Below are 20756 nucleotides of genomic sequence, written 5' to 3'. Positions count from 1 at the left end.
TTATTATTATTCTGCATAGCAACGCTTAGTGATGATTTATTTTTTTATTTTTTTGTGTCTTTAGTTTTAATTATGTTAGCAAAGTTTAAATTTTGATATTTTTAATGTCTGAACGGATTAAATGTCTTATTATTTTTAAAAAGAAATTGGCTTCATAATTTGTACGTCAAAGTTTTATAGTAACGAATCTGCGAATAATAGTGTAAAATAAATGTACGATGTTTCGTAGCAAACGATGACAACGCTTACTCGATAACGAGCGGTATATCATGTTTTTGCGAACGCCGTTTTCATTCAGCCTTGGTTGTAATAAATCTACTACAGCAATTGTTTCAATCGCAATTAATCACTTTAAAATATTTCGCACTAATAAATTATTACAATTACTCAAGATGTCTTCTAATTTCAAATACGTTTGTATGAATAGTTAAATATTTATGTATTTAACAGTATTTGTGCCGTTTAAAACTTATCTATTTATTTTTAGATCTTGCGATGCAATAAGGATATTCTAGATGGAAGTCGTAATAGAAAAAATATTATTTTTCTGTGGAATTGCTTAGTGGACGCGAGGATTTTAGCTTTTAGCTTTTAGCTTTGTTTTAATAGAACTCTTTGTACAAAACAAATAGGAGTTGTCACTCCCACTATACAGATGGTACAGACATAGGGTAGATTCCGTCAGTGGGGACGTATAGTGGGTTGATGATGATGATTAAAATATACGCATGATGTTATGACATGAAGGTTAATTTGCTAATGTGAATGTATAGATGTATCATTTTAAATAGTAAGGAATTACTACGAGAACTCAGGTCACAAGTTGCAAATCAATTGATTGGATTTGCAACATGGCGACTTTTGTAATAAGTATTTTTGCTCTCTGGTAATCCTTAAAACTTGTAGGCTTCAATTTTAAAAAACGGTCATAAAATCCTTGTGAGAGTGTAGGACTGCGCTGTAGCTGTCTTCAATTTTTTCTTTTTTGTCATATTGTATGCCTATATAGGTTTTACATATTTTCTGGTTGAATTAGGCGCGATAGCAGCCGGCCCAAATAAGTGTCACTAGATGTCGCGGTGGTGCCATTGGTGACAATAGAAAACAAAACTGCTTGATTAATTAAACATTATTTATAATAATATATCAATTATTTTAATATGTTATAAATTTTATTTAATAAATTATACCAATTAACTTAATCAATTTTATGTAACAAAAATTCCAATACATTTCAAAACGGCAGTGGTTTTATAAAGTACTATGCCAAAATAAATATAATATTGCTTTTGTAAAAACAGGCAAAAGCTAATAATATTTAAAAAAAATGTTTTTAAGCTTCATGTTTAAACCAATTATCAGGCATTTATTAAGACATTTGCGTGTAAAGAAACAAAGACTCTCAAAATACGATTTGTTTACATTAGGCATCTCACTTTTGTATCGACGAACTGATATATGAGTAAAAGAGGAAGTAGATCAAAACTCCCACCAATCATGTGATAAATTTTGATTACCTACACACTAATTTTCAATTCTGTCAAATGCAAAATGCAAATGTCAAAATAATATATTTCAGTCACAGAATAAAGATATATGTTGAGTGTTAAGTTTTGTTTTCAGTGTTATTGCTTTTCCTAATTTGTTTTATTATTTTATCATATGAGTTTCTTGTATTTCGGTTGAAAACATTTGTGTCACCAACACTATGGGATGTCTGACATGGATTAGAGGTATGACGTCGAACCTTGCGGAAAAATATAAAATAAATATCAATGTGACTATAATATGTCTTAAAAAGTTTCAAATTAACTCTTATATATAATTTAAAGTCCGTAAATCTTTACGTATCTTACAAAGTCCCTGATTCTGGTTTAAAAAAAGACTTTCTAGATGAGTTTCTCTACCTGTTATGCATGTTGATAACATTGTTGTATAAGACTATAGAGAAATGCAAAGTAATAACTATAACACGAAACATATACATATATTACTGTAAGTTATGAGGCAGGGCTCCCTCAGAGGTGCCACCACTGTGATAGTTGTCTATTTTTAGAAATTAATTGCAAACACTGCATAACAATTAACAATGTTTTATTACATCCTGCATATTGTTTTATAAGAAATAGTTATTTATCTTTTTAGTAACATTTTCCAAAAAAGTGAAAATATGTAAAACATTACTTAAGAGTATATATGAGTGAATGTAACATGCACATATTGGTGAAGAAATTCAAAGATATGTGTGAAGTCGACCAATTCACAATGGAGCAGAGTTGGTTGACTGAGTCTAGTCACCCTAACCTTAGGAGGCTTTAAGCCCCTCAGTGAGGACATATATGAGCAATGATGTATGGATATCTATGTATAAATGTGAAAGAAGTGAGAGAAGCATGCATCCTTGCGGCATCATGCCAAATAGATATCCATAATTTGCTTACTTGTTATGTTATATATTTTATGAAATAGAATCATATTTATACAATTTAATTAAAACACTATTGTAAAATCAAAATTGATTTAATATCTCTAATATTGTGTCTGTAATCATACATTGAAATAAAAAAACTTGAGAGGTGTCAAGGGACACCCGGATGGAACGAAGTTCTTTTTAATTAATTAGTGAAGGAACCAATGTTTACTCTATGAATAAAAAACTTAAGTCTTCACAAGAAGTACATTTTATTTCTATGAATTTTCGTTACATATTGTCACGTCGTTGCCATGGTGAAGTAGCGCTCATTTGTCGTTAACATACTTACTATAGCAAAAAGTGTCGTGACAACTTTTTGTAAGAATTTTTTCCGTCTAGCCCCCTTTCACAACGCGCGATAAGGAATTTCGTTCCAACAAATATTGTTAATATTGATTTAAAAAAAATCCCAAACTCCTATAGTTAAAATGTTTTCTGAAGTTTTTCTTCATGCAATGCACTATTGGTTAAATATATTGTTTCAGGTCTCAAAATACAACTGCCTTTTAAAGATAAAGAGTTAAACAAGATTGCCGCATTCTTTAATGTGATTACATTCTTGTTGACATGCGCAGCTCTAGTGCAACCCAGTTGGTTTAGAATTAAAGGTCTGCATTGCACCCAGAGCCTCTCACCGGCACAATTCTTCACATTCGATGATGATGATGATGATGATGATCAGCTGACAATACATCAGAATAAAGAATATGATCCAATCAATAGGTCTGACTTCAATGGTAAGTAAATAATTTTTTTTAATATGTCTTTTGCTATTATTTTCTCTTAACAGTACACAGATACTGCTTAAGATATCACATAAGATAGATATTTATTCTAATTTGTTGACAGAGTAACACTTACAGTTATGCACTTTTGTTTCAAGTGCTTTAAACTGAGAGATTTAAAGTGGTCAGCAATAGGGATTTAGCAATTCACATGTACTTTATAGTTCTCACTAAAATATACTTCCAGCCATATCAATACAAAATAGGTCACATAAGCAAGATTATCCTGGAAAAGCGAGAGTCCAAGGGACCACAATATTTGTCTCATATAACTTTCTCTTTAACTCAAGTTTCTCGCTTATGTAGGTTGTCTGCCGGGACCGGACAATAACTATATGAATACAAGTTTATCGTTTATCAAGATTTGTAAATGACATTTTACTTAAAATATATAATTCATATAGTCATCATCATCAACCTGCCCTTATCCCTATGGAGGGTCAACACAGTATGTACTTCTCCATACATCTCTATCAGCCGTCATATCTGAATTCACCCCCTTCTTACGCATATCCTCTTTCACACAATCCATCCATACTTTCTTTGGACTTATAATTCATATAGTAACCTATGTATAATTAAGCTTTAAAAAACTGAAACTGACATAAGCTTCATATTCTACTTTTTTCCATCTCATGAGATTTAATGTTGTTTCCTCTTTGTAAAGTCATATTTGACTTTTTATTTTCCTGCGAAACTTTTTCACCTTGGCCTTGGTATGTATAATTAACACATTATGTCATCATTAAATCAACAATTAGTTAGAATGTGAAAGCCATATGATGTCATTAAAATGCTATAACACAATGAATTGTCATAATTATAATGAATTGATGTCATACCTTTAATTAATTACATAAGTGTGTTGCTATTTTCTAATGTAATGGTGTTTTATACAAAAATAGAATAATGGTTAGGGTGCGGCCACAAAACATAGGTTTAATTACAATTATGATTCAATATTACAAATATCTTGTCTATTTTACTTCAAATATCTTCTATATATATCTATATATATATATATATATACAGTCAAAACCGTTTATAGCGACATCGTTTAGAACAACATACCGGTTAAATTGACCAAAATCAAAGGTCCTGGCTGAATGTTATTACATATCTTTTCTATTAATACCTGTCACCGGTTGTTACAACTATCGGTTTTTACGACTCAATATGAGTAGTCCCTTCGATGTCGTTATAACAGATTTTGACTGTATATATAAAAGAAAGTCTATATATATATATATATATATATATATAAAAATATCTATATATCTATATATATAAAAGAAAGTTGTGTTAGTTACACCATTTATAACTCAAGAACGGCTGAATCGATTTGACTGAAAATTGGTGAGCAGGTAGCTTAGAACCAGGAATAGGACATAGGATAATTTTTACCCCGTTTTCTTTTTTTTTTTTATTCTGCGCGGACGGAGTCGCGGGAAAAAGCTAGTATATATATAAAAGAAAGTCGTGTTAGTTACACTATTTATAACTCAAGAACGGCTGAATCGATTTGACTGAAAATTGGTGAGCAGGTAGCTTAGAACCAGGAAAAGGACATAGGATAATTTTAACCCCGTTTTTTATTTTTTATTCCGCGCGGACGGAGTCGCGGGTAAAAGCTAGTATGTAATAAATGACACCTCTCTATGGCAAGTAGTTATTACTGTTTTTATATTCTTATCGGACATGTAATTTTGGTATTAAATAATATGAAATTGCATCATATGGTTAGCTAATGTAAGAAAAATTGACAACACATTTGGCATATATTTTGGAATTTACACATTTTTGTGAGAGTACAGATTTCTCAGTTATCGAGGAAAAGACATTATTGAGATAACAATATTTTTGTTGTGTTTTCCTTGCAATGGAAACACAAGTTTAGTGTTTGCATTTTGTCCTTGATGTACTCAATTGGAATTATAATTGTTCAAGGTCTACCGCCCTGTACGACTCCGGAGATAATAACACTAATGAGGGTGTTAATATTGTTGTGCTTTATGGTTCTGATGTGTTCATGTATTGGCGTACTCATCAATCTAACCAGTCTCAATAGCAAAGCTATAAAAATGCTGCGACGTAATGCCATACCGAGCATAATGTGTGTGTTTTGGGTAATCGCCATTGTTGGCGTGTGCTACTACACAACAGTTGTGCTCGGTAACGTCAACAATAGCGACCCAAACACAATACAAGTTGACTACGAGTATGGATTTTACACAATAACAGGAGCAGGTATGGTTTGAATTAATTTATTTCTGACTGTACTGTTATACTCTAATTTTACTTTAACATTAACTTAAACAAATTTTACTTTAACATTAACATTTACAAGAAATAAAAAATAGGCTAATTTACTCCCCCACAATTTTGCTACCGTCTTTAGAAGTCCCGTCAAAGTAGGTCCAGCCATTTCGAAGATTACCCGGAACAAAAGCAGATTTCCAGACAGACAGACTAAAATAAAAAAAGGGCTTTTGGTTTCCCGAAATATGATTTTTTTTCGATAGTAAATTTGTATAAATTCCACGATTAATTCCGAACATAAATTCTTAACGTATCAGTTTTTAATTTGTTTTATTAATATTTGCAGGTGCTCTCGCTTTGTTAGCGTCTGCCGCTAATTTGTGGGGAGCGCCACTGTCTAACGATGAAGATCTGCAAAGGCGGAACTTGATGGAGGACTGGGATGGATACGAGGCCCACAGCGTGGGGCCCACGCCAGCGGTGCCCACGCTGCCCCCCTACACGCCCACTGCCGACTACATATCCACATTGCCCACAAACTTTGCCCCTCCAGTTCTAGGTACCCAGCAGTATTTCCCTTTCGATGATCTTTCTATTCTACCCCCACCGCCACCTTACACGCCTTGAGCTATTTAACATTTTACAGTATAAACCGCTTAGTACGACATCGGTTGAAACGGTATACCGGTTATTATGACCAAGGTTTGCTTACCTTTGATGTCGTTATATCCGGGTTTGACTGTATATAGTTAGTCGCGTCTAGTAACTAAATTTTAAGGCTTGTGACAAAATCTCTATGTGACACCAATTTTGGTAAACAATAACTCGAATATATTTCAATTTAGTGTAAAGTTTATCCAAATGCTCCTAAAGACACTAAGGTTAAAAAAAAAAAACAAACGCTTTTGTGATTATATTTTTAGTAAAGGTCAAAGAGATTTCCGGATCGGTATTATGTTTGCACAAAACTTTACTTATTTCACACTTGATTTGTGCATATTGATGGTGATAATGCTTAAGTTTTGTCTTGTTTTACGTTTCAAACTTAAGATAATTTACGTAGTATCCATAGATTTCTTAGTAACAATGAACAGCATCATTGATTTTCTAACATCCAAAGAAACGGTATCTAACAAAGACATTTTTAGACAAGAATGTTTTTTAAATGCGTTAATTATGAGCCACTTATTGTAGTATAAAGGGTGGCTTTAATTTCAAACAGTCGTATTTTTTACATGGCTCATTTTTAATAATTTGGCCTTTACTAGTATTTACCTGTCTAAGAAATTTTTTACTGTTTTGTAAACTGTATTTTTAGTTAAGATAATTTAATATTAATATGATTTAACAAATATTTAGCACATATCACAATATCCTTATTTTAATTTGCAAAATAATTAAGAGACATCTGTATTTATAAACAAATGTGATAATAATTGAATTCATCGAACTAGGTTTGGATAACTTTCTTTTAAAACCCAAAAAAAAAAAACCACGATTATTTGGAACAAAATGAGGTTTTATGCAATTTCAAAACATCTTAAAGACATCTACAAATTGTAGATTTGCACAAAAATAATTATAAACCAAAAAAGATCTGTAATGTTTTGTTGCTAAGTTGTTGCTATGTAAGTCTTTTTAGGTTATAAATAATCTCATTTAAGTTAAAATTTAAGGAGACTAAAAAAACGGTAATTGAAATCATAACCTAACCGTTGGATTTCACTGCTGGAAAATTCATACAAAAATACTGTACTTTCATACTTTGTAAAAAAAAAAACAGGAACAGTCACAAATATATACGAAGAAGCTAATTTTAAACTTTTTCTCAACAATTTATTTTAAGTTTTTTTTTATATTGCATCCTGCGAAAAGTATAATGGACTATAATATAATTAGTTATTGGTATTTTAGTATATTTTTAATATCAAAATAATCCAGCTGGGTTAGTCTATCTATTCCCACTGAGATATAACTCCAATTGGTAATAGATGTCTAAGTATTCCTTCTGTGAAAATTCTAACATGCTTTGTAGTCTTGTACAATCGCGTCGACAATAATTATTCTTAAGGAGATTATATACATATGCACGCAGAGTTGTTATACTTAAGTTGATTTAATGAATTCGTATATTATTATATTTATTCATAACTAGCTGTCGCCCGCGACTCCGTCCGCGCGCAGTTAAAAAATGGGGGGGGGAGGGGGTTATGAAAAATAGATGTTGGCCGATTCTCAGACCTACTGAATATGCTCACAAAATTTCATGAGAATCGGTCAAGCCGTTTCGGAGGAGTATGGCAACGAAAACTGTGACACGAGAATTTTATATATTAGATATGTTTAAAATGTTTTTCATTTCCGAATATAATTTATCTTTAATTAATAGTAACACTTTTATTTCTGATAGTACAAGATGACAATGAATTGACATTATACATGGTGTTACATTTTTCATAGGGGCAAATACTTGGACAACTTTAACCCCTCTGGGGAATCTGGGGTAATAGATGGACTAATTCATCAGAGCTGTAACTTTAATATGTAATCTATATAAATATTATTTTTATGTATATTATGGTTGTGAATTCTGAATTGAATGATTTGTGGTGATTTGCCATTTTAGTGCCTATTTGTATCAAACAATGTATGCTATTAAAATATATTTCTATATTTGAGAAATTATATCAACATATTGGTTAAGTTTGAGATATCGGTGTGAAATTTTAGAAGCTAGGACATTTTTTTTTTGCTAAAGTTATTTGAAAATTAATTTGCTATTCATAGTTGAAGACAAAAACAATGAATGTCAAAAAATTAAAAAAAGAGTAAAATGATTTTTTATAGTCTCAAAATCTTTTACTTTCATTTAATGTTCTTTTCAACAAATAGAAATTGAAGTTTTACAGCGGACCACAATGGCTTTACCTATTTATAAAAATAATACACAAATAAGCTGGTAAATAAAAATAAAAGAGTCACAAGAAAAGTGACAATCATTGTTTTTTCTCGTGAAATCTTCAAGTGTGGTATATAATGTGAACCACTTTCTATTGCAGTCCGTACAAAAACTTTGTTGTCTCTCCAGAGTGAGAGAGAATGGAAACCCATTGTAAAGTCTTCCTCTTGTGTATCTACCACAATCACTGCCTAGCTTTTTTTATGTAATTAACTAAATTAAAACTTAAAACTCACTTAAAAGTAACTTATATAGAAACGGCTAAAACACTCACGTATATATATCCGGTGTCGTCACCGACTAGTTTCGAGCCCTACGGGGGCTCTTCATCAGGGTGAGTGGGATTGGTATTATTTCGCGGACGCGGCCCGTCGCTCACTGCGCGCCTGCGCTCTTAGGGCGCGTCTTGAGGGGGCGGGGGGCGCGGGGTGCGCCGGCGTCGTTGACGAGGTTGATACCAAAGCAGTGTTGGTGTTGTTATTAGAGTTTCCGGGGGCACAAAATGTACTGATTATATCCACAATATCGTCTTCAGCACTGTTGATGTTGTGTCGCGCCGCGTTCATTAAGACGGGTTCCCATGTACGCGGCAGAGCCCACCCCTTATCTCTGTTGAAATTGGGTCGACGACCAATTTCAATAGCCTCCCGAAGCTTCCGAGACACGAAGTTCCTCTCACGGGCCAGCACTTTAACTTTGTCGAACCTAATATAATGCGAGGTTCCGGAGTTAAGTGCGTGATCCGCAACCGCCGAGGTGTTGCCGTCTAATTTACGCATACTGCGGATATGCTCAGAGAGTCTCGACTTTATATTGCGCCCCGTTTCGCCGACGTAACTTTTACCACAGTCGCACGGGATCTCGTAGACACCAGGACTATCCAGGGGATCCCGGTCCTTTGGAGATCGCAGAAGTTGTTTGATCTGTGTCATTGGGCGGAAAATTGTCCTGATGCTGAACCTACGGCGTAACAGGTGTCCAATTTTGTCCGTAACCCCTCGCATAAATGGTAAATAGACCGGGACCCGCTCTGCAACCTGAGGCCGTGGTTTGCTGGTCGTGTTCGCTATTCGGTAACTCTGTCGCCAGTTGTATCCATTGCTCTCTAATACGTGCCGTACGTGCGTCAATTCAGCCTGCAGGAATTGAGTGTCGCATAAACGTATTGCGCGACTTATAAGCGTGCGCGGCACTGAAGATAGCTGAGATGGATGGTGATGAGAGTCCGCCCTCAAGTACCGATCCGTGTGTGTAGGCTTTCTATACACGGTGTGTACTAGATCACCACTAGGTTCCCTCTTCACTAGTACGTCCGTACGTATATATACGTGAGTGTTTTAGCCGTTTCTATATAAGTTAGTGATAATGTCTCACGAAAGTTTGAATCACTTAAAAGTGATAAATATGAAATTTTTAAAGGTAGAACTTACAATTTAAAGTTCAATTTGCTTATACAGTCGAACCTGGATAAGCGAGAGTCATTGTCCGATACCGGTGGACGACCTCCATTAGCGAGAAACCTTTATAAGCGAGAAAAACATCGCGATCCTTTGAACTGTTGCTTATCCAGGTTCAACAGTAAATGGCATTAGTTAAAACATCACAATGGATTTTATTGTGGATTTCGACTGCAGCGAAAATTGTTTTGAAGCATATTGTCTCTGTTTTTTTTTTTCAAAAAGTATGTGAGAGATGACAACATGCGTCAATACAATTTTCACTGCAGACGATACCTACCCACTATTACGAATTCAAATATCTAAATTATTTATACTTTTATATGGGAAATGTTCCCAATGTGTCTTTTAAAATATCCTTTTGTCCAAGAACTATGTAATAGAGGCTTAAGAATTCGTACGTATGATTACTTTTAGTCACTGATCTTTATAGACATCCGGTGGATATGTCGCTGATTTATAATGACAACTTTTGCTTCGTTCAGACTTAAAAAGCCTGTTAAAGATCGTTAAATTCTATTGTTATTTTGAGTTTCCAACAACGCTACTGTCAGCGCTAAAATGGTGAAAGTCAAATAGGCACAAATTACCACGGCTTGTAACCTTTCCAGTGGAATAGAGGTCGTTATTTTTACTGTATTAGAGACTCTTTGGTCATGGTTTTTAAATAATGTGATATATAGGTATAGTATTAAATCATCTTTCACTTACTGTTGGTATCTGAGACCAAAATCTCTGTATACAACATATCGTTATGCCTCACATTATCCTTGACAAAACAGGGATAACAGTATGTTGACGGGGATTCCTATCTCAGAAACCTACGATCAATATCCGAATCATAGAGAAGGAGTAGAGATGTATAATTTTTATCATATTTTGCTTATGTTTTCTACATCACCAAACTATGTCATGTATTATGCTTGTTTATCTTATTTGGCTTTTAAATAAAATGTCGTATTATATTTTTTGGCAAAATGTACCAAATCAAGAATTCTGTATAATCTATATATGTTGTAGCAGTTTTATTAACTGTTGTTGATAATATAAAATGGGCATAATTTTTCATTTCAAATGAGCTTTTAATAGATCTGAAATTAAACGAAACTAATTATATACTGAAATCTACCTTTAGTGGTATATTTCATGTTACCAAAAAAATTACATGTTACTAGAATATTGATTGTTAAATATATAGAAATGATAGGCTTAAGAATAGTTATTCCTTGGTGAAGCAACTGGGAAGTTTATTTTTACATTTGAAAAAAAAAAGTTAAGTTAAGTTATAAAAAAAATAGTTTTATTTTTGTGTATGACCAATATGCAATAATACATATCTTTGAAAAATTTAAATGTTGTTTTATTTTATAAATTACTGTTCAAAACTTATGTGATACCAAAATGGATCATTGTTTTTGTAACAGCAGTCTTCAGCAGTGAAAACTTAGTCACAATTCCAAAAATCGATGGGTCCTATGTATAAGGGGGCCAAAATAAATGAAAATTTAATGATTTTTACTTTATTGTGTTAAAAGCTACCTCTTAGTTTAGTTAACAACATACACTAAACAAAGTACACATTTACAGGTGTAAATGTTATTTTATGCTCAAGTAAAAGTGGCTATGCGGCCTAGTTTCCTATATGATTGTAACTTTAGAGCCTCTACCAAAAAGTTGTGAAATTTCACATAGGCCCTTATTCGTAGGAGCCATCGAAATATATGGAAATCATGACTTTTAGAGAACATTTAATAAAACAAATTATTTCAGTAATAAAAATGTTTAATACAACAGTACAAAATCCTGATTAGTTAAACTGTCAGTCCGAATTACATTACAAGAATTGTAATAGTTTAAAAACAAATATAATTAACCATAATTATATTTTATTGCAACTATGGATTCCGATTCCGGTAACACTTGTAGTCAAAACCCACATTTTTTATTCCTACCTTGTCATGAAATACTTGTGATATAGTGCCATTCAAACAATACGGCGGCTCGCTATTCCACTGCCAAGCCGTCATAACATTTGAATCTTGTAATTACTCCCAGTGTATTAAACATAATACATTTATAATATTTACATCTATATTATCATTTATTAGATAAACTGACTTACAGACCAATACTTTTTCTACTCATACTAAACCAAGTAATGTCCTGAGGAAAAAAAATTATAGCTACAAGCCAGTGATTTGAAAATGACTTACACTCTGGAAAAATAAAAATGACACCTCATTATAAAAATCGGCCAAGCCGTTTAGGCCACAGAAGGGCACAATGAGACGAACAAAAGATATTACAAAATGTTGCTTATTTAATGTAAAGCCAATGATGCATTTTTACATTTTAACGGAACATTATCATAGGCCACTACTTCAATACTTATTTTAAAGTGTAACAGAAGTGTAAAAGAATAACATGTAGTCTATATTACTATTATCAAAGTAATGATTTCATAGTTTGTTTGGATTGATAAGGTTCCGAAACTACTACACTAATTTAAAAAATTCTTTCCCTTTTGGGAAGTTACACTATCCCGGGGTGACATAGGCTAAATTGGAGCCAACTGCTAGTATGCAAATAAAATATGTATGTTTACTATATATCTTATTATCCTGCTTGAAGGACCATAAAGTAGTTTTGGTTTTTAGTAATCAACAAATACATAATTGTACTAGCTTTTGCCCGCGACTCCATACGGGCTGAATTAAAAAAAAACTTTATAAGTAGCCTATGTGTCTTTTCCGACTATATTCTACAACTGTAAATTTAATCAAGATCCATTGAGCTGTTCCGGAGATACCTTCAAATAAACATCCATCCATCTTTCGCATTTATAATATTAGTAAGAAGTTGATGTTCTACAATATTTATAACTAAAAAAAATTTCCATGTGGATGAAGACAAGAGCAATTGCATATGAAATAAATCTGTTTGTTACAGTAATTTTTGCAAATTATAAACCAACTGGAATATTAACTATATAAAGTAGGTAGTAGTCATTTATGTAGTAATTACTTAGTAAGTTTAGAGGCAACAGCAGTCTTAGATCATTTATGTGACTTCAGTACATAGTACCTCTAGGTACTCATTGGTCTTTGAATGCACTTAAGTCAAAATGTGGCTGTTGATTTGTTCTCTCCAAGACTAGAGCATTTATTTTCTGATTCAATTCAGTTGAATCATTTGAATTAGTTGCTACATTCAACTCATCTTTAGGTACAAATATTGTTGAGAAATTACTTTGTTCACTGTTAGAATAGGATGATGGTAGATTTAAATATTTTACTCTTTCTTTTTCCAAATAACTAACTCGTTCCTTTAGAGTTACATTTTCATCTTTAAGAACTTCAACTTGTAGCACTAGTTGTTCAACCAGTGAATGTAAATTTTGACTGAGAATTTGCAATTCTTCAACAATAGTTTGTTGACTTTTCTCAATTTTCTTGCCATCTGTTACATCACCAGAATATACTGGATCTTGTAATAGCCTCGATTCAGTGGATAAATCCTCATTTGACATTTTGTGGAGTAATGCTTCAGATTCATTTATGGCCCTGTATATAGCAATTTGCAGTTTAGAATACTCATTGCTTTGTAGTTTGAGATGTGGATCTCGGCTCAACAATTTTATGTTTTCCATGGCCTTTTTGACGCGAGCATATTGTTCTTTCTTGCTCTTAATTAGATCCTTTTGTTTCAAATGGTAACTATGTTGGAGACTTATTGACTCCAATGCTGCGGAAGAGGTGGTCGACTTCATAGCGTCTAGTAATAATTCAGCTGCATTGTGATGACACTGCATCGCTTCGTCGTATCTATTATTAATTAAATGGGCATCCGCACGACGATGTTGCTGATGCGCCTGAAAATAATGATAATTAATTTGATATTGTTAGCTATCTTTTGTTTCATAAAAAAATGATTAATACATACCAAGTTAAGAGGATGTGATTCCATGTTTTATTTAATATCGTGTTTACATTTTTCACAAAACCTTATGAACAAAAGGAAGTTTTTCAGTACGTCTCTCCTGTCACTTGGTTGTCATGCTGACGTTGACATAGACACAATTCCTTTAAGGCGCAGATATGCTTTAAAAATACACAAAAAAGAAAATATCCCCAGTCCTAATACTTTTTCTTTATTTTTAATTACAACGAGTGCGTTACCAAAATTTAAAATTAGTTTAAAAAGTAACAATAGCTAATGATAAAAATGCCACAACAGTCTTATCATAAACGTAATAATTCCCGTTTAATCAACAATTCGTTTGTGTTTACAAATATTGTTTCGTTAGTTTTAACTTTTCGTTTCTTGGGCATTAAGTAAGATTTCACGATGAAACGGATACACTTTATTACTCTTACATTTAGCTTAAGTAGTATTATATGTGAAGGAGTGCCACAATGCTCAATGGGAGACGTTAAGAGCCTACTTGAAGGTTGCGATAGACTGACTGGACTCAACGTAACAAGTGTAGGAGGAACGATGGTTAATGATCACAACTGCGATGTACTTCTTCCTAAACAAGTTTTTAGTGACGAGCCTTTGTTTCAATACGCATTAGCTGACTCGGTATGTGTGTATAAACAGATTTATTACTATATAGTTGATAAAGCTTGTATTAAGGTTGTAAGCAACCATTGAACGATGGGGTTATAAAAATTAATACAACATTTCCTTGCAGAAAAAGTTTTACACGATAATTATGGTAGATCCGGACGCACCACCACAAACTGAAGGAGAGTTTTTCTTGCATATGTTAAAATCTAACATACCTGTGAGTATTCTTACGAAAATCACAGAATCTTACATTATTATACATATTAATACTGATTTATTACCATAAAAATAAGTAATATACCGTATAATTGTATAACTTTAGTGTGGTATCCAAATTTCAATATTGTTTTAGTACTAGTGTACTTTTCTACAAACATTATCATTTTTAATATTTCAGGGACTTGCACTTAGAGCGAAAGAGAGCATTAAAACATTTGGCATTGACTACCGAGGTGAATATTTAATTTGTATTGAATTAAAAATAAATGGATTTGCCCTCCACTTTAACTTAATTAATTTCTGATATTATTTGCAACACTAGCAAGAAAAAAACATAACAAGCTTTTTGAATTTGCAGGTTATAAGCCACCAGCGCCACCTCGAGGCACCGGCCCTCACCGCTATATAACACTACTCTATGAACAAGGCGATGGCAACAATTTCTTACCGAGTGTGCCGCCATCTCGTAGCCGCTTTATGCTCTCAAATTGGTTACGGGGTAAAAACTTGTGTGGACCTGTCGCCGCGACGCAATTTCGGGCTCAATTCTAGATAGCGCTAGTTGTTCACATTTTCAGCAAAAAGATGAAAACAATATGCGACATTGGAGTAATATAGAAACTTAAATTAAGGGACACTATCAGTTTTATTTAGTCCTACAATTGCTACTGTCTGTTGCATTGTCACATTAATCTATTTTTAGGTATTCTTACACAATTGTTTATTTAAACTAATACACCCACCTCTACGTCTCACCTACAGGCACTCCGTCTATAGCTGAAAAATATATAAAACTAAAATTATTCATTAGTTTTTGAGTTCATCGCCACCGTTCAGGTGCGGTAAAACAACTTTGTTCTATAATCGTAATAATTTGTTCAATACTGATGTTAATTAAATACAAATATAATTAATAAGGTTGGCGCCAATGTTTACCTTCAACGGGCCTGACAAACAAACTTGAAAATATCCGGCAGCGTGCGGTGTCGGCGTAGGCTGCGCCGGCGCACGCGAGCACCACCGCCTGCCGGCCCACGCCGTAACCACTGCGCCTAATTTATTTAAACAAATTATTTTCTCATCTTACACTAACTACTGGTTTTATTATCTGATTTATGTTCGCCGCGGTTGACGTTAGATAACTGCGGGCTATTTTACTGTTTACAGCTCTAATTTTACGAACCCGCTCACAAATCTCTCCAAACGCAAGATATACATTGGACAGCGACTTTAAAAGATAGCAGTGATTGATAACCAAATAAATAACAATATCTTAACTGTTATGATGTTACAATATTTGAATAGTCATACCTTTTTTATTGCTATTCATACTTTGTCATACAAAACTTTGGGTTTTCACTGACCAATAGGTTTTCTACTACTCGATCTTTTCGTAATTGTCATTGAAATGCAAAGATAATTCTTGTATAAGTACTTTAACAGTGGAATCCAATGGTATTATACAATACCTACTAGTTGTGTACTCCTGTCCACATAAAATATTAACCAATAATAAATAAGAACAAACATTTTGTTCTATCACAAATTATTAAAAGGAATAATTTTGGCGATGAGATCACTTTGTCGCAAAACAAATAAGTTTCAAAAGGTTAAAGTGACAAGTGACGATGAATAAAACGATAATTGTTGTTGTGTTGCTTATTTGTAAGCATTTTATAATAAAAATTTGCTGTTGCACGCGACTACGTCTGCGCGGAATTTATAAAAAAACGGAATGAATAGCCTATGTGTTCTTCTAGACTATGTTCTATATTTGTGCGAAATTTCATCAAGATCCGTTGAGCCGTTGTGGAGATACCTTCAAACAAACATCCATATTACATAGACTTATGTTAATACATTTTCCTTATATGTATAACCGATGGTTTCTGAGACTAAAATCTCTGTATAAAACATATCAACATCCCTGTCATTATCTTTGACAAAACAGAGATAACAATATGTTTTACACTGGGATTTTGGCTTCAGAAACCGACGGTAATAGATGGTTAAATTACTTTCATAGTTTAGTCACATGAAAGTTGTTCATAACTTTTTGTGTCTCATTGTATTAGACTAATCTAGCCTTTTTTTGAAACAGATAACATATTAATTTAGTACTCCTAGTAATAAGTAATTTGTTATAGTATTAAGAAATAATATGTAACAACGCCTGGCAAAAGGCAATAATGTTCAAATAAATAAACACAATTAATATGATTAAATTTACGTAGATTGCAAAAACAATGAGTAATTATGAATTAACTGTTCATAAATAAAGTTCCTCGAACAAGAATGTGAATTGAGATACTGTTGACGTTATGATTAATTCTGGTTAACCACAACATAAGTCAACCTATTAATAAACATATTTATAAATTCAATAAATAAATAAATAAATATAAAATATTTTATATACATCTTACGTCTAAATACATTTAACTCCAAACTAAATTAAGATATATTAATTAATTAAGTACAAACTACATTACGATTGATTAATTTTCAATAAAATAATAACCTTATATCTACGGAAATAATTAGATACATACTGAATTCTAATTAGTGAGTTTTCTTAACCGAAAACATTATTTGGTTACATTATTGTTCAGCATCGATGAACGTCTTCTCTACAGACATAATATAGTTGAAGAATTCATAGAAAAACTTTCTTTTCATATCTTATTTCACAATTTATACTCAAAAGTTAATATTAATTAATTATATTGTTGTGAGTGTTGTCGCGCGAGCGTTTATTACAAGTCCAATTAAAAACTCTTTTTAAAATTATAAAGAGGCGATCAAATTCTATTGGTCAGGTTGTCATATCGGAGGTTGAATGTGGCTTTTATCACAGGAAGCTGGTCTATCGTAAATTAATCGACATGGCTCTCCGAAAATACCAAATTATTAAACCGGTTTGGCGTGTGCGCGCCGCGGGTTGGGCCCAACCACCGGAAATGCTCTCGAGAAACGTTGTTAACTCACACAAAATCCTATCACTTAAACCTGCTAAGATAATCTAAGATCGCAAAACAATTCTGACCTTTTGTTCGTTTTAAAATATTATTATTTATTTTTTTACTGAGAAATGTTGAGTGTCTTTTGAAATAGAAAGAATTGAAATTTTCTAGGTGTGGTTATATTGTTTTTTTTTTTCAATTTAATCTTTTATTACCCTTCAATACCTCTATCACCTTCTAAGTATTTTTCCTCCTATATTTATTTGTTTTATATCCTCGTATTTTAAAAAATTACTACATATTTATTTGTTTTATATGCATTAGAATATCAGTTCCTTTATGTTCAATCTAACGACCTACCACTGCTTCATTCTAGAATGTTGTATAAAATTCTTCCCGGCTCAACACTATGGTTAAGTGACTACAAATATGTGCATACAGACTTTACCTCTAGGACAAGTACCTTAAACAATAGAAATAAACTGTTTTTAATTTATTTTGTTTTAAAGTTGAGACTGAAAGGTCTTAATGATTTATAAAAATAGTACCGTATGCTATTTTAAAACTGCCAAGATAATTAAAGTTTTGTCGAGGTAGACGTGGGCGAAGTTAGACGACCAGTCTAGACTAGGAGGTCCATAACGTAGACTATCGACGGTTAGATATTATCCTTGGAAGTTATATTTATAGCATTGACGTAGGACCTTTGAGTCCTGACCGTCTTAAGATATTATAGAGTTATGTTGAAATCTTCGTGTAATGTTTCAAAGAGATAGCAATTGGTATAAATAACTCAAAAAATAATGTAGATGGAGTCATTAAAAATGTCTTAATTGTATTTAATTTGGACTTTTAACTGTTTTGTATGTATATCGAAGAAAGATTTTTTACTTTACTATCACATATGCTTGAAATTGATATGTCTAATACTGTATGGAAAAAAGTTTTATAAAATTACAATATCGTATATAATAAATAACCTACAACTTGAATTTGTTTAAACTCGTTACATTTAGGAACAACGAATCGCCTTTGAAACATTATTTATGCATTTGATAACCTAAAATCATTGGACTATCAAATGAACGAAAAATAAACTTACAAGGCTTGAAAACGAACGACTTGGTTTAGTATAAAAATTATACATATATAATATTTGCATTCAGGTAAACTCTGACTTCACAAATAATTACAAAACTTATGTTAAAATAATTCAATGTAACCTGATTTGGGGAACTATTGAAATAGGCATAAATTTGCAATAGACACTGCTCGAGCTAGAGACCACAAAGTTACGGGTCGCTTCCGGTCGCCCACGCCCTCGCCCCCGCCTCATAACATCAATCACTGAACTAAATACAAACAATTTTCATGATAATATTCCTGTATAAAGGCTAATGATTGCAACTCGCTAAGTGGCACATTTATTACAACCGCGCACGACAAATTGAATTCAACTTCTGTAGAAAGTAATAAAAAAATTATTTGTACTTTTTGGTGAAGGCTTAAGAAATAATTATTTCTTCTTTTCTCTTGGTGATGAAAATTTATTATGAAAGCTAAACTTTTCAATAGAAAACAGAAAGCCTTTAAATCAGTGGCAATTGGTGATAATACTCCAAGCAATTTTTTACTATTTTGATAACAACTTTGGAAACTGCAGGATTAACAACTAAGAACTTAGTTTACCTATACCTGACAAATTTGTCTAAGCAAATAATTAATTATTATTAATAATGTGGTTGTCTAGCCGTATTCGATTATGACAATATACATATAATTAATTGCGGCCCGAAACGTCCGATAAAGTAAAGTTAAACGAGCTTCTAATGCAGGCATCGCCTAATACAGAGCCAGCTGTTTCTCAATGCCCAGTATAATCGCAGCACTACGTCATACTTAATCCAACTGAAGGCTAACTGGAGGCGTTAACAGTGCCAAAGCAATTCAATTAATTGTTTATTTCCTTTCGAATACATTGAATGTTAACTCGCAAATAACATACGAAGTGTACTTGGCCCGTTCGATGAATGAATACATGTTTGTGAATGGGACGCGTTGCGTACATGCTAAATGCTTATGTCCGCAACAAAGGTCTTGGCGGCGCAACACAGCGGGGCCAGCGGTCGCGTCTTCGTTGACATTTTCCATTAGCAAGGTTGGTAATCACCGGCCGGCGGTCGATCGGCCGTGACACGTCTTAGCCCCGTGCGTACGCCACGAATTCGTTCATTGATAAAAACGTTCGCCCACTCGGCTCGGAGGCTCCATTCACTCGGCGCCGCGGGTTGCACAACACGCGTGCGTGTCCCCCTCGCCTCGCGCCCTTCTCTGTCCTTTATTCGGCACAAGCCTTCCGCAACAGTTGTCACTGTTTTACTATCTCTCGGCTATGATGACATAGCAGATGTATGCTAACACGGCACAGATACTTTGAAATATCACATTCTACTAGTTGCTACTTAAGAAACTGCGGTACTTACAAATACTGTAATAACATGTAGATAGGTTATTGGTACTAGATATTTTGCAGCTTATGTATTTATTGACTATGTTAGAGTATAGTGAAGAACAGATGACTGGCCCATTCCTTGGTCTGTTTCTTTTATATTTTAATCTATGGATGTTATTTTTCATCGCTTGAAGCCTAAATCGCTTGACTAACTTAATTGCGATTTGTCTTCAAGGCGTATTGTTTCTCAGTGTTTTATAGAAGTCAGTCGGGCTTCCTGGCATTTTAAATTAATAACTATTTTAATGTAATATCGTCAATGTTGCAGTATAATCCCATTTACGGCACATAAAACAGCAATTAAATTTAGCTGATATCTGTACAGGAGTTCTGTACAGGGACGCTATCTTACCGCAACCGGTTCCATAATTAAGAACACATTCAAATTCATTAAATATCGTTAAAACTTTCCATAGAAATACTCAGCAACGCGGCACTTTGTGGTGACACCAGTTTGAGTAGTGACTTCAATTAAACATTTGACAAAAGTTCCTTTCTATAATAAAACATACATACGATATAAGTTTCGTACGTTTTCACGTAACTTATTTGATATT

General features: G+C 33.1%; 3 protein-coding genes across 3 annotated transcripts; 2 read left to right on the top strand and 1 right to left on the bottom strand.

Moving 5' to 3' along the window:
• The first annotated feature begins 1566 nt into the window (after positions 1-1566).
• LOC106713884 (transmembrane protein 127) lies at positions 1567-6695 on the top strand. Its single transcript, XM_014506785.2, has 4 exons — positions 1567-1733; positions 2959-3210; positions 5206-5505; positions 5864-6695. Exons 1-4 carry the CDS (start codon positions 1709-1711, stop codon positions 6142-6144), a joined length of 858 nt encoding a protein of 285 aa, XP_014362271.2. The 5' UTR covers positions 1567-1708; the 3' UTR covers positions 6145-6695.
• Positions 6696-12820: 6125 nt separating this feature from the next.
• Positions 12821-14015, bottom strand: LOC106713875 (nuclear receptor-binding factor 2). The gene is made up of 2 exons (XM_014506774.2): positions 13876-14015; positions 12821-13804 (listed from the first exon to the last, which is right to left on the bottom strand). The coding sequence occupies exons 1-2, from the start codon at positions 13897-13899 to the stop codon at positions 13028-13030; spliced, it is 801 nt and encodes a 266-aa protein (XP_014362260.2). The 5' UTR covers positions 13900-14015; the 3' UTR covers positions 12821-13027.
• A 146-nt stretch (positions 14016-14161) lies between these two features.
• LOC106713959 (CEN-like protein 4) lies at positions 14162-15378 on the top strand. Its single transcript, XM_014506871.2, has 4 exons — positions 14162-14517; positions 14630-14722; positions 14903-14957; positions 15083-15378. The coding sequence occupies exons 1-4, from the start codon at positions 14281-14283 to the stop codon at positions 15274-15276; spliced, it is 579 nt and encodes a 192-aa protein (XP_014362357.2). The 5' UTR covers positions 14162-14280; the 3' UTR covers positions 15277-15378.
• The last annotated feature ends 5378 nt before the right edge of the window (positions 15379-20756 follow it).

This window comes from Papilio machaon, chromosome 11 (genome assembly GCF_912999745.1).
Source record: "Papilio machaon chromosome 11, ilPapMach1.1, whole genome shotgun sequence".
In the NCBI taxonomy this organism is placed as follows: Eukaryota; Metazoa; Arthropoda; class Insecta; order Lepidoptera; family Papilionidae; genus Papilio; species Papilio machaon.
The sequence above is the reverse complement of the archived record's forward strand: the minus strand, read 5'-3'. Positions and strand labels throughout refer to the sequence as shown.

What these genes read in the sequence shown, in the direction of transcription:
- LOC106713884 (XM_014506785.2), top strand. Translation starts at nt 1,709, where the DNA reads ATGGGATGTCTGACATGGATTAGAG. An exon ending in CAATAGGTCTGACTTCAATG is followed by an intron (nt 3,211 to 5,205) that starts GTAAGTAAATAA and finishes TAATTGTTCAAG; the next exon opens with GTCTACCGCCCTGTACGACT. An exon ending in TTACACAATAACAGGAGCAG is followed by an intron (nt 5,506 to 5,863) that starts GTATGGTTTGAA and finishes TAATATTTGCAG; the next exon opens with GTGCTCTCGCTTTGTTAGCG.
- LOC106713875 (XM_014506774.2), bottom strand. Translation starts at nt 13,899, where the DNA reads ATGGAATCACATCCTCTTAACTTG. An exon ending in AATCACATCCTCTTAACTTG is followed by an intron (nt 13,805 to 13,875) that starts GTATGTATTAAT and finishes CATTATTTTCAG; the next exon opens with GCGCATCAGCAACATCGTCG.
- LOC106713959 (XM_014506871.2), top strand. Translation starts at nt 14,281, where the DNA reads ATGAAACGGATACACTTTATTACTCTTACATTTAGCTTAAGTAGTATT. An exon ending in AATACGCATTAGCTGACTCG is followed by an intron (nt 14,518 to 14,629) that starts GTATGTGTGTAT and finishes ATTTCCTTGCAG; the next exon opens with AAAAAGTTTTACACGATAAT. An exon ending in ATTTGGCATTGACTACCGAG is followed by an intron (nt 14,958 to 15,082) that starts GTGAATATTTAA and finishes TTGAATTTGCAG; the next exon opens with GTTATAAGCCACCAGCGCCA.